At 50.5% G+C, this 13,086-nt stretch overlaps 1 protein-coding gene across 3 annotated transcripts in view; it reads right to left on the bottom strand.

Annotated features, from left to right (window-relative positions):
- Window positions 1-6,809: 6,809 nt before the first annotated feature.
- Window positions 6,810-13,086, bottom strand: part of Rps6ka1 (ribosomal protein S6 kinase A1) — a 36,986-nt gene continuing 30,709 nt past the window's right edge. For all 3 annotated transcript variants that reach the window (XM_005079567.4, XM_005079569.4, XM_021232676.2), the window contains 5 exons: window positions 10,352-10,513; window positions 10,091-10,167; window positions 9,857-9,974; window positions 7,997-8,134; window positions 6,810-7,706 (listed from right to left, as the gene is read on the bottom strand). In XM_005079567.4, coding sequence (XP_005079624.1) covers window positions 7,584-7,706; window positions 7,997-8,134; window positions 9,857-9,974; window positions 10,091-10,167; window positions 10,352-10,513 — 618 coding nt within the window. In that variant the 3' untranslated portion in view covers window positions 6,810-7,583. The remainder of the gene's footprint in view (window positions 7,707-7,996; window positions 8,135-9,856; window positions 9,975-10,090; window positions 10,168-10,351; window positions 10,514-13,086) is intronic.

Below are 13,086 nucleotides of genomic sequence, written 5' to 3'. Positions count from 1 at the left end.
GAGACTGGTGTGGCATTACGTTTGTTAAATACCATCCAATTGCAAAACCCTGTGCATTTTATTGTATGTGAATTAAAAAGTCAACATAGTCAATATAAACATGAACATGAAATTTCTTCCTGGGCCTATCAGCCTGAGTTAGAGTTTATGATGAGAATCCTTTGTCCAAGTGAGCGGGTAAGAACTGAACACTTAACTGGTAGGCAGCTCACTAGCACCCCCTGGAGGTGACCTGGCAGAGCTCTCTGAGAGGGAAAGAAAGGCTTTTTGGTCAGATTTTCAGTTCTAGCCCCAGAAGAGGGCTTCCTTCAGAACTCTGTGATTTTACCTGAGATGGTGGCACATACCTGTGATTCCCAGGAGACCAAGGCAGTAGAATTGTGGGTTTGAGGCTTGGCAAACCTACATAGCAGGTTCAAGGTTGGCCTGGGCCCTTATAGTATATTTCAAACCCCTGGGAATTGATGAAAACTTTGTCTCACCAAACATTGTATAACACACCCTTAATACTGCCCTTGGGTGGCAAAGATAGGTGGACATCTGAGTTCCAGGCAAGCCTACGCCTAGTCTACAAGCAAATTATAGTTTGGCTGAACTCAAACTCACAGAGATCCTTCTGCCTCTGCATGTGCCATCATTCCCAGCAGACATTCCTTTTTGTTTGCTTATTTGTTTCTGTTGTTTAGAAACAGGATCTCATTTAGTATACACTGATCTCTAATATGTGGCCAAGGACAACCTTGAACTCCTGACCCTCCTGCCTCCACCCACAAGGACTAGGATTCCTGCACCAATTCCACACCAGAGCCGGGAGGCATCTTTGTGCCCATTTCTTTTGTTCACGGGCACTGCCAGAGCCTTGAGTCCCCGTCATTTGTTTCCCAGTCCTGGGGATTGAACCCACGTCCTTACATAGTCTAGGCCAGTGCTCTCCTGCTGAGTATGTCCCAAGCCCTATTTTTACTTTTTAGCTTGAGTTAGCCACACTCAGTTGCTGAAGATAACATTGAACTTGGATCCTGCTGTCTCAACCTTCCAGGGAGTCGGAACTACAGCCCTGAGTCATCAGAGCTGGCTGTGTTAATTATATTTAAAGTGCTCCCACTGGCTCTGAGGAGGCTTCCTAGTTCTCTGTAAGAACTGAGATGAAGCCGGGCGTTGGTGGCGCACGCCTTTAATCCCAGCACTCGGGAGGCAGAGGCAGGCGGATCACTGTGAGTTCGAGACCAGCCTGGTCTACCGAGCGAGTTCCAGGACAGCTATTACACAAAGAAACTCTGTCTTGAAAAACCAAGGGGCAGGGGGAGAAGATACAGCTAGCGATGGCTGGAGTGAGACTCAGCCCCATCTGTGCCCTCACTAACTTCCACTCATTCCTGAGTTAGTTTCTAGATGAATGCCCCCGAAGCCCCTGCTGAAGGCCCAGTCATTAAAGCTCCATAGCAACAGTAGGAGGCACTGGGCTGAGCTAAATCCAGCCCCAGGGAGAATTTTCTGCCATGGATGAGTGACCCAGGGCCTGTCCCAGAGGCAAGCTTCATGCCCAGGTCAGACATGTGTCATCTGCCTCTTGGTTTCTCAATTCAGCCCACAGCCTTTGGGGCAGGTGTGGAACCCGAGAAGAGGCAGAGGAAATGACTTATAAAAAGCAGTCTCAGATTGAGTCACATGCGAGCTGTAGCTCAGACAGCAGTTCTGGGCAGGAAGGGAAAGAGTGAGGGCCTCGTGGAAGGCTCCCTCTTCTCCCCAGAGTAAGGAGCCTCTGAGAAACCGACTTCTCTCCAGACCTTGGTTTTTCTCCTCCAGCTTGGAATGAGGAAAGAACCTGGGCTAGGAGCTGAAGTTTGTGATCTGGGAGGAAGGAGGGTGGCAGCCAACATGTATTAGCCGGAGCTATCTTAACCATCTTGTTTCACCTGCAGGAAAAAAGGGAAAAAAAAGGCCCAGCTGGGCAGTGGTGGTACACACCTTTAATCCCAGCATGCAGTAGACAGATTACTGTGAGTTCAAGTCTAGCCTGCTCTACAAAGTGAGTTCCATGACAGCTAGGGCTGTTACAAAGAAATCCTGTCTCAAAAAAACAAAAGAACAAATAAAAAAATGGGAAAATCGAAGGCAAGAGAAGTCCAGGGATTATCCAAGGTTTGCTGGCCAGTGGCCAAAGTCAGGATATAAACCAAGACTGCCCATACTTCAAAGAGAGTTTCTTAGCATGTGCGACTTTCAGTCAAATTCCCCATACCACCAAAAACAGAGTCAAACCACCAAAGGCCAGAGCTCGTCTAGTGGCTGCACCCCCAGCACTTGTGGGGGGAAGTGGGTACGAAAGGATCAGGAGTTGGAGGTTACCCTTGGCTACCTAGAAAGTTGGTGGCCAGCCTAGCAACTTGAGACTCTCAAATCCCAACCAAACCAAACAGCCTGACTCCAAGTCTCAGTAACCACTACCCCAGCTTCCTCATCCTCCTGATGGTTTGCTTATAACGCATTCTTTATCCATGTTCAAAACAACTGTTTGGGGCAGGGGATGGCTTGGCAAAGCTCCCCTTTGCAAACCCAAGGACCTGAGTTCAAACCCCAGAATGCACATGAAAATCTTGGTCCTCAGGAGGCAGAGACAGGAGATTCTGACTCTTGGGGTAAGCTAGTCTAGCCTAATGAGCTCAGGCCATGCCCATGAGACCTGTCTCAGTGGAACACTGAAAGTTGTTCTCTGGGTTTTGTACACACACACACACACACACACACACACACACACACACACACACACACACACACTTGCTCAGGAATTAAAAAAAAATAAGCCAGTAGTGGTAGCACATGCCTTTAATCCCAGCAGATGCAGGCAGATCTCTGTGAGTTCAAGGCCAGCCTGGTCTACAGAATGAGTTTCAGGTCAGGTTCCAAAACTACACAGAGAAATCTTTTCTCAAAAAACCAAATTACAAATAAAAAAAATAAAGTATATTTTTGTTTGGCATTTGAGGACATGGCAGGTCCAACGGACTTGGTGTCTGAGTTCTGTCCACCACTGCTGTCTTCTCAGATGACCTGGGCAGGAGGGGAAAGGAAAGGGATACTGCAGGGGTCCTAGTGTCCCGGGGCCGAGCCCTCATGCTCGCCTCTGGCACAGCCTTAGTGCCACGCCCCTGTGTCCATGGCTTGTGGCTGCCACTGTCACTGAAGGTGCAACACTCAGTGATGTTTCTCCCCTTTGTAATGAGTCATTTTTCCTTGAGTCCCCCATAGTTAGTGGGGAACCCCTCTCTCCATTTCAAGAAAAAAAAAGCATATTTACTCAGAAAATCTCAGCTCTCAGTGGATGAACTTTCCATGGTGTGGGGACTACCCTGTGGTGTGGGGGAGTCTCCATTGCTGGCGATACTTGAGGCCTGGGTGTTTCTCTGAAGGGGCTTCCTGTAGGAGGCAGGGGTTGGGGCGAGGCCTTTACAGGTCTTCTCACTGTAGGCTTCTGTGAGTCACTATGAGTTGAAATCTCACCTTTGAATGAGGATCAAACGTAGGATACCTGAGAACTTTGGGGCAGACTAGACTTAGGTCCAAAACCTGCCTCACTGACGCAGTATGGTGTGCCTGAGACGGAGGACGCTTGAACCCAGGAGTTCAAGGCAAGACTGGGCAACAGAGGCCTGCCTGGCAGTGGGAACTATTCTCCTTCTCAAAAACAAACACAAACCAAGCTTGGGCCGGTGAGATGGTTCCGCAAATAAAGGCACTCACCAGCAACCCTAGTGGCCTGAGTTCAATCCCCAGAAGCACATAAGAGGCGGCCAACTTCTGCACGATGTCTGCTGGCCTCCACTTGCTATGGCATGCGTGCCCGCACATACATCCACACGATAATAAACACATGCTTTACACTGAAGGCGGCAGAGCCACTTCCTGGCTTGGACACAGGGGTCACATCCTCACTTGACCTCAGTTTCCTTCTTCTAAAACCAAGAACACCTACCTCATGAGACTATTGGGATTTTTTTTTTAAATGAGTCAGGCTGGCTTCAACTTTGCCACGTGGCTGAGGATGACCTTGAACCACTGATCCTCCTGCCTTTACTTCGTGTTGAGTTAGAAATGGAACCCAGAGCTTTGTGCATGGGAGGCAAGCTCTGTGCCACCTGAGCATCTCGGCTCTCTGAGTGTGACATCAGTGCCCTGCCTGGTGTGAAGTGTCACTCACTCAGTCACACCGCTGACAGTTCTCCAGCCAAAGGCCAAGCCACAGACTGACAGGCCCTTGGCTGACCTGTGACTACACAGTTGAGTGAAGGGATTACATTTATGTGTTGAGGTCCTTCATGTTTGAATGTAGGGCTGGAGAGATGGCTCAGAGGTTAAGAGCACTGACTGTTCTTCCAGAGGTCCTGAGTTCAATTCCCAGCTCACAACCATCTATAATGAGATCTTGGATGTCTTCTGGCATCCAAGGCTGAATGCTCTATACATAATAAATAAATCTTGAATGTTTAGCACAGGCAAGAAGCCAACCCTTCCTCTATTTTTGAGGTATTCTTTTTGTGTTTTTTTACTCTTAGAAAACACTTAATTGGGGCTGGCTTACAGTTTCAGAGGTTTCGTCCGTTACCATCAGGGCTGGAAGCATGGTGGGATGCAGGCAGACATGGTGCTGGAGAAGTAGTGAGAGTTCTGCAAGTGGATCACAGGCAGCGGGAGGAGAGAGGAGGCATTCATGGAAAGTATGGCACAGGGGCTGGAGAGGTGGCTCAGTGGTTAGAGCACTGGCTGCTCTTCCAGAGGACCCGGGTTCAATTCCCAGGACCCCCATGGCAGCTCACCCCTGTCTGTATAACTCCAGTTCCAAGGCATCCGACACTGTTACACTGGAACATGTAGGCAAAGACACCAGTGCAGAGAAAATAAAACTAAAATCTTTTTTAAAAAATTTATTTATTATGTATACAGTGTTCTGTCTGCACGTAACCCTGCAGGCCAGAAGAGGGCACCAGATCTCATTACAGATGGTTTTGAGCCACCATGTGGTTGCTGAGAATTGAACTCAGGACCTCTTAGCCACTGAGCCATCTCTCCAGGCCCCAAAAATAAAATCTTAAAGAAAAAAAAAAGACGGTACACAAATGGGCAAAAAGCAAGAAATGCTCAGGAACCACGGGGCAGTGGAGGTGGCTTGGCAGTTTAGAGCATGTACTGCTCTTCCACAGCGCCTGAGTTTGATTTCCAGGATCCACATCAGGTGGCTGAAAACTTTAACTCCATTTCCAGGGAATCCAGTGTCCTCTTCCGGCCTCCATAGGCACTGCACATACACTGGTGAAGATACACACACATTTAAAAAAGGAAAGATGCCGGGCGTTGGTGGCGCAGGCCTTTAATCCCAGCACTTGGGAAGCAGAGGCAGGTGGATCTCTGTGAGTTCGAGGCCAGCCTGGTCTACAGAGCAAGTTCCAGGACAGCCTCCAAAGCCACAGAGAAACCCTGTCTCAAAAAACCAAAAAAAAAAAAAAATATATATATATATATATATTGTGCCAGTCGGGCATTGGTGGTATACACTGGGATCTCGCCAAGCCATCATCAGGCAACTTTCTATTTCTTTTCTTCTTTTTTTTTTTTTCAAACAGGGTTTCTTTATGTAGCCCTGTCCTAGAACTAGATCAGTAGACCAGGCTGGCTTTGAACTCACAGAGATCCTCCTGCATCTGCTGGGATTAAAGGTGTGTGCCACCACTGCCCAGCTCTATTTTCTGATTACTAGGAAAGTTCCCGATTTCCACTATTTGCCAAGGAAAGGGACTTTCTAACAATTACAGCCTTTGACTCCAGACCCCAATAATCTCAGAATCCTGTGACAATGTGGCTGGCTGAGGGAGCGGGGGCAGATCTGTGCAGCCCATGGTATTCTCAGAAGTAGGAAGCACCTTCAGACTCTTCTGTGGGTTCTGCTCTGCCACTTAGTTGTGTCCTTGGGTAGGTCAGTCTCTGGCTTTAATTTTGTTTTTTTTCAGGACAGGGTTTCTCTGTGTAACAGCCTTAGCTGTCCTGAAACTTGTTCTGTAGACCAGGCTGGCCTCGAACTCACAGAGATCTGCCTGCCTCTGCCTCCTGAGTGCTGGGATTAAAGGCGTGCACCACCAACGCCTGGCCTGGGCTAAATCCTTTTAAGAGCTTGCTCTGTTCAGATGCTCAAATCTGGCCTGCAAACCCCGCCCCCTGCCCAGCCTCATCTTACAAACTCCCAGGATAGAGTATTGTCCTCCTTGGGTCTGCTCTAACTCTCCTGTCCTCCACGGTCCTTCTTAGCATTCAGCTCTCAGCTTCTGGGTCTCTCTCCACAGCTGTCTCCCTCCCTGACCCAATCTTTGGAGTAAGACTTGGCTGCATGAGAACATGCCATCCCCTCTCCCAGCCTGTCTTCCATCAGTAAGATGGAGCATCTATTTGATAGGGTCGGTTTTTTATTTTTTCAAGACAGGGTTTCTTTGTGTAGCCCTGGCTGTCCTAGAACTCACTCTGTAGACCAGGTTGGTCTTGAACTCAGAGATCCGCCTGCCTCTGCCTCCTGAGTGCTGGGATTATAGGCGTGCACCACTACTGCCTGACGGTTAAGAAAAGTGAGACCGGTGGGTGTATTTCAGGGACAGAGCACTATGAGGGGCTGCGTTCAATTCCTAGGATCACCGAGTAGAGGAAGGAGGGACTCTCGCATGCTCCCCGAATGACCTGTGCTCCAAGCAGGTGGCTAAAGTGTCCCTAGCCTGTTTCCTGTCACTACCCAAGTTCCCAATCGGGATAGAATGGAAGAGCCCACGCTCTGACTGGATTGTAAGTTTATTAGAAAGGCCCTGGACAGATGAACCCTGAGTTACCAGCTGAGGAGGAAATGAAAAAGCCCTCGTCCCCCGTGGTCCACTCCCTGGTCTCCTGTGAACTCTGTCCAGTGGCAGACAGGAAGTCCGCTGAAAAGTGCTCTCTGTCTCCTCTCCACGGGGCTGTCCGACCCGACTGCAGGGGCCCATTGTGGATGGGCAATGTGGATGCTGGTGCCTGGAGCCAAGAGCTGACAGGGCATCATCCTTGGCTCTAGCAGAAAGTGGTTCTAGAACCCCAGAACAGAATGGAGAGGAGCCGGCTGGGGACCAAGTTCTGCGGAATAGCCAGTGGGTGACTCTGAGAGGCAGCACTGGGCTGTTTGGAGGCGCGTGTAGATGGCTCCCCAGCCCACAGAGGGGGCAGCGCTTAGGGGAGGGCCCCAAAGCGGGTCAAGGGAATCTTAGCCACAGTCTCCATGGCCCGGTGCTCCTCTTGGGACTGCAATGGCTAGAAAGGCAAATGGATCTTGTAAAAATCCATGGTAGATGACGCCATTTTTTTCCCTTAAAAAAGTTTGTACAGTGAATGGATTTCACACACGGAGCTCGAGCCCAGAAGAGTCCATCCTGGGGAAGAAGGCACTTCACACCCTCGCTTGGGTGATCTGGGCTGGCTACTTCCCGGGTCCTTTCGGAGGACTCCACTTCACTTGGTCCTGTGACCCAGGCCTGCTCCCTCTGGGGAGGACTCTGCCTCCAAGGAGTTTGCACTGTGGTTCACAGGGTGGTCGATGGAAGCTTCCTCACCCGCCGCTGGGCTAGGATAGATGACTCAATGGGCTTCAGCTGGGGGGTGGGTTTGGAGCTATTGAGTGCAGAATATGTAGCTGCCATGGCGCCCTAAGAGAGAGGGTAGGAGATGAAACCATGGGGGGGGCAGATAAAACACATGAGCCCCAGGGTCTGGCCCGCCCAGCGCTGTTCCTGGCCACTGGTTCTCCCTGGGACACGAGAATACAACGGCACTGTCGCATGTCTGTCTGGGACTCCCTTGGGGGCTGGGCTGTGCCTTTTGCCACATCTCCTGGTTTGGGCACAGACACAGAACTGCCTGGCTCTGCCACTTCAAGCCTCTGTGGTCTGAGGCCGCCCCACCCGTCAGGTTCAGCAGCCCCGGGCATGCAGGGCACCTTCACAAGCTGCAGGTCTTGGTGGGACAACTGGCTCTGGGGAAGCTTGTCTTTCTGGGTGATCCACGGGTGCTGCAGGACCTGCTTGGCTGTGAGGCGCTGGTGGGGGTCCACATGAAGCATCTTAGACACCAAGTCCTGGAGACACAGTGGGCAAGGAGGCGAAGGGTGGGCACTGAGGGAGCCGGCAGTTGTGGCCCCCGGGCGCCTCACCGATGGCCAACGACCGGGAGACAGGAGTCCAGCCACCTCTGGCCTGGGCCCTTATAAAAGCCCCGGCAACCCATTCCTCATACAACCCAAGCCTTCCCCTTACAGCCCCAGGAGCTTCCTTCCATCTTTGCTGCTGCAGGCATTTGAGGATACCTCTCTCTTCCTTTCAGAAAAGCCACACGAAAAGGTGAGAATTGGCTAAAGACTCGTAGGTCAAAGAGACACAGGAGTAGCATGAATTCTAATAGGTCATAATAAATAAAAGCCCGCAGTCAGATACAGAGGAAAACGCTGAGATCAGACAGAAGAAGGAGCCTCACCTTCACCTCACTCGCTTCCCAGGGGGAAAACAGAGTTCCTGTTTCCTCCAGCTTATATCCCTTTCTCTGCCCAGCCATCTCACTTCCTGTCTGTCTGTACAGACCTCCAGATCTCTATGGTTAGCTGGTGGCAAGCTCCACCCTCTGATCTTCAGACAGGCTTTATTTAAGGCATCGAGATATCACCATACACAGGTTCAAATTCGACTCTTTCTGGGGTTGAGATGCAGCTGAGAGGATGAGAGTTTGCCTGGCATGCGTGAGGTGCTGGGTTCCACCCCCAGTGTGAGGCAGAACAAAAACTAAGAGAAAAATCCTTGAAAAAAACATGCCAGGCATCTTAATCCCAGCACTTGGGAGGCAGAACCAGGGGGACCAAGAGTTCAATACCAGCTTCGGCCACATAGACTTGAAGGCTGGGAGAGACCGTCTTCAATGTAAAAATCAAACCAGACAAGCTCAGTGCTCACCACTCTCCCCGAGGCCTGGGGTTCGGTTCCCAGCACTTGTTAGGAGGCTCACAACAGACGCAAACCCAGCTCCAGGGGCCCTGTGCCTTCTGGCCTCTGGGGGCACCAGTACTCACATGCACATTCCTGCACACATACAACTAAAAATAAAAATAAGGCTGGGTGGTGGTGCACTACTTTAGTCCCAGTACTGGGGCGGCAGAGAAGGTCATATCTGGATGAGTTTAATGCTGGCCTGGCCTACAGACCTAGTCGTAGGATATCCTAGACTACATGGTGAGACCAAACAAACAAAACCAAACTCTGAAACAGTAACAGACCCTCAAACAAATAATAACCCTAAACTTAGCTCTTCTACTCACCAGCCTGAGTGTCCTGGACAGTTACTTAAGTCTGTGAGCCTGTTTACCCATCTCAAACACTGGTGTAGACGGTGCTATTCATGTAGGTTTGACTTGATTCTACACAGGGGTTCCTGGTGACTAGAAACTTCCCAATGCTCTAAGTTCAAGTATAGTCTCCTTTGGGAAGGCATTCCACAGGGCACAGTTAGCCTGGCCATAGAGACCAGCCTCCATAGGCCTGTACTGTCTACATATCAACTTTCCAGAGAGGGACAGGGGATAGGCAGCTCTCTGCATCCCTTAGGGACCAGAACACGGGAGGGCCAGTGAAGTTATTTAGACCAATGGGGGGAAGGGTGTATGTCTGGGAATCTCTACTTGGGGGAAGACTGCAATGGGGATTTGTGGAACATTCTACTGAGGAGAAAAAGGCTGCAGCAAGTCCTTCTGTGAACCTCTGAAAAGCCCTGATGTTGGCAGCCTGGCTCTGTCCTCCAGGCCTCACAGACTCACCTTGGCTGTCTCTGAGACCGTGTTCCAGTTTCCCCCACTGAGGGTGAACTTCCCACTGCCGATCCGGGTGAGGATCTCTTCTGGTGTGTCGCTGGGCCCATTGGCAAATGGAGTGTATCTAGAGAAGTTCCCAAACCTGGCTTTAGCCTCTGGCCTCCATCCTGGCACCGGGGGGTAGGTTAGGAGGTTGGCAGCTCCCAGAGGCAGGGCCACGGACCCAGACTTCACACTCACCCTGCCAGCATGGTGTACAGCAGAACGCCCAGGCTCCAGATGTCACATCCTTCATCATAGCCTTGGCGTTTCAGCACCTGGCAGAGGGGGGTGGGAGGGGTGTGGTCAGCCTCAGGGACATTCGGAAACGATCCAACAGTTCCCAGAAAGGTAGGAAGCATGGGCTATAGGTCTCCCTTGGTACCTGGGATGGTCACTTCAGTTCTAGAAAGCATGGGGCCTCTGAGAGCAGGCACCAGAGGTGCTGTCACCTCCACTTACCTCAGGTGCCACGAAGTTGGCTGTGTAGCAAGGCGTCATGAGAAGTCCGTTCTCTGCCCGAAGTTGCTTGGCAAAGCCAAAGTCACAGATGCGCAGGCACTCGGGGTTCCCAGACTCGTCCACATACAGGATGTTACTGGGTTTGAGGTCCCTGTGGACGACCTAGGGGCACAGGGCTGGGTTAGTATATGGTGTAAGAGGTACTAGTGTCAGAATTGGGAAAGTCACACAGACCGGCACACAGACCCTGAGAGGGAGGGAAGGGTTGAAATGGGGCCCTATGTTGGCATATTGCCTTAAAAAATGTGTGGTGGTGTACCCCAGTTCTGATTCCACCCTGTGAGTCCTGGGGATCAAACCCAGGCCGTCAGGCTTGGCAGCAGGCTCCTTTCCACACTGGACCATCTCACCAGCTCTGTATTGTCTTTGTGAGATCTTCGTGAAGATGCCTGTGGCTCTAACTGAGCCCACCCAAATGTCTCCCTCAATCCGCTCATCACCTGCTCTTCTGAGGAGCTCCCTCCTACAGTATTCGTTCTTTTCCCTTTTTAAAAAGTTTTCTTTACCTGTACGTCTCAGCAATTTCACCAACAAACTCTGCTGGTGCTGCCCAGGCACTCCCAGCCCCTCTCCTGTCGGAAATCCTGTCCCTAACACCACCACCTGCCTGGAGACTCTGCTGTTGCCAGAGTGAGTTCCTTAAACCTAAGTCAAGGAGGCGGTGAGATGTCTGAGTGGGGACAAGCGCTCCCAGACGCATCTATGTGTGAACAACAGAATCCACATGGTAGGAGCGGAGAACCTACTCCCATAAATTATCCCGACTGCCACATGGATGTGCTACAACAGTATGAGCATACACACACACACACACACACACACACACACACACACACACACACACACACACACACACACGAGAGAGAGAGACAGAGAGAGACAGAGAGAGAGAGAGACAGAGAGAGATAGAGAGACAGAGAGACACACAGAGAGAGAGAGAGAAAAAAATAGAAAAATGAAAAGAAGAAAAATGGAGGACTGGGTATTGTATCTTAGTGTTACAGCACCCTGCAGGAGGATCAGAAGTTCAAGCTCGTCCTTGACAACACAGTTAGAGACCAACCTGATTACACAGTCCTTGTATACAACCAACCACCCAACCAACAAAAGCAGGGCCAGAAGGGTGGCTTGCCAGGTTAAGAACTCTGGCTGAGGGCTGGAGAGATGGCTCAGAGGTTAAGAGCACTGACTGCTCTTCCAGAAGTCCTGAGTTCGATTCCCAGCAACCACATGGTGGCTCACAACCATCTATAATGAGATCTGGTACCCTCTTCTGGCATGGAGGCAAAATGTTGCATACATAATAAGTAAATAAATAAACCTCTAAAAAGAACCCAGGCTGAGCCGGTTGTGGTGGTGGTGGAGGTAGCAGCAGCGGAGGAGGAGGAGGAGGAGGCACCTTTAATCCCAGCACCTGGGAGGCAGAGACAGGTGGATCTCTGAGTTCGAAGCCAGCTTAGTCTACAAAGTGAGTTCCAGGACAGCCATGGCTACACAGAGAAACCCTGTCTTCAACCCCATCCTCCAATCAAAAGAAGATCCCTGGCAGAGCAATCATGAAGACCACAGCAGATTTTGGATCCCAGAACCTACAGAAGAAACTGGTGTGCTGTTCCTTCAACTCCACTGCTGTGTGGAGTAGGCAGGAGACAGGAGGATTGATGGGACTCATTGCCTGTCAACCTAGCCAAGAAAATGTGAGCCCTAGGGTAAGGGAGAGACCCTGCCTCAAAGGAACAGGTGGAAAGTAACAGAGTACATGCATGATACCCTCTTTTGTCTCACGTGTACAAATATCCATGCAAGCGCACAAGTAAACACACACACACACACTCTCTCTCACAGACACACACATAAATAAAACTAAAAAAATGTCACTTCATAGCTGGGCAGTGATGGCACACCCCTTTTAGTCCTAGCACTCAGGAGGCAGAGGCAGGTGGATCTCTGAATTCAAGGCCAGCCTGATCTACAAAATGAGTTCCAGGACAGGCTCCAAAGCTACCCAGAGAAACCCTATCTCAAAAAACCAAAAACCAAAAACCAAACCAAACCAACCAAACAAACAAAAAACAAAACCCCCAAAGAACATCACTTCACAATCATGCTCTCACTGGGGCTATTCCTCTCACCTCAGTATGAAGGGAGGTGACATTTTATAGGAGGCAATGGAGACCCTGAGCGAAAAGCTGGCTCTTGTGAGCAACAAGGGCAGAACTTGAACTCAGCCCTGACCATGGATGCAGCGTCTTTTCAGTTCAGTGTGGCACAAACACTTTTGGGGAACAGGGACAGGGAAGTTTGGGATCTTACCCTGCCCTAGCAACAAAGCAATGAGTAACTCTAACAGGAACTGTGCCTCACCATGGCTGGAACGGAGGGGGTGGGGGCAGCTTGGATAAGCGTCACAGCATCTGCTGGCCATCAGGTGTGTACATCAGCACAGAGTTACAGTAGGCTGGGCAGGCGTGAGACACGGAGGGAAACACAGCAACCAGACTAAACCCTGTCCCTGGGGACTGGGTGACCTCGCCACGCAGCAACTCAGGCCCAGCATTTGTTTCCCTTTTTCTTCCTCCTCCTTCTCTTCCTTCTCTTCTGTGTGGTTTTTTTTTGGGGGGGGGGTTAGAGACACAGTTTCTCTGTATTGTTTTGGAGGCTATCCTGGAACTAGC

Source organism: Mesocricetus auratus, unplaced genomic scaffold (genome assembly GCF_017639785.1).
Source record: "Mesocricetus auratus isolate SY011 unplaced genomic scaffold, BCM_Maur_2.0 Super-Scaffold_100014, whole genome shotgun sequence".
Classification (NCBI taxonomy): domain Eukaryota; kingdom Metazoa; phylum Chordata; class Mammalia; order Rodentia; family Cricetidae; genus Mesocricetus; species Mesocricetus auratus.
This window is presented reverse-complemented; position numbering and strand designations above follow the sequence as displayed.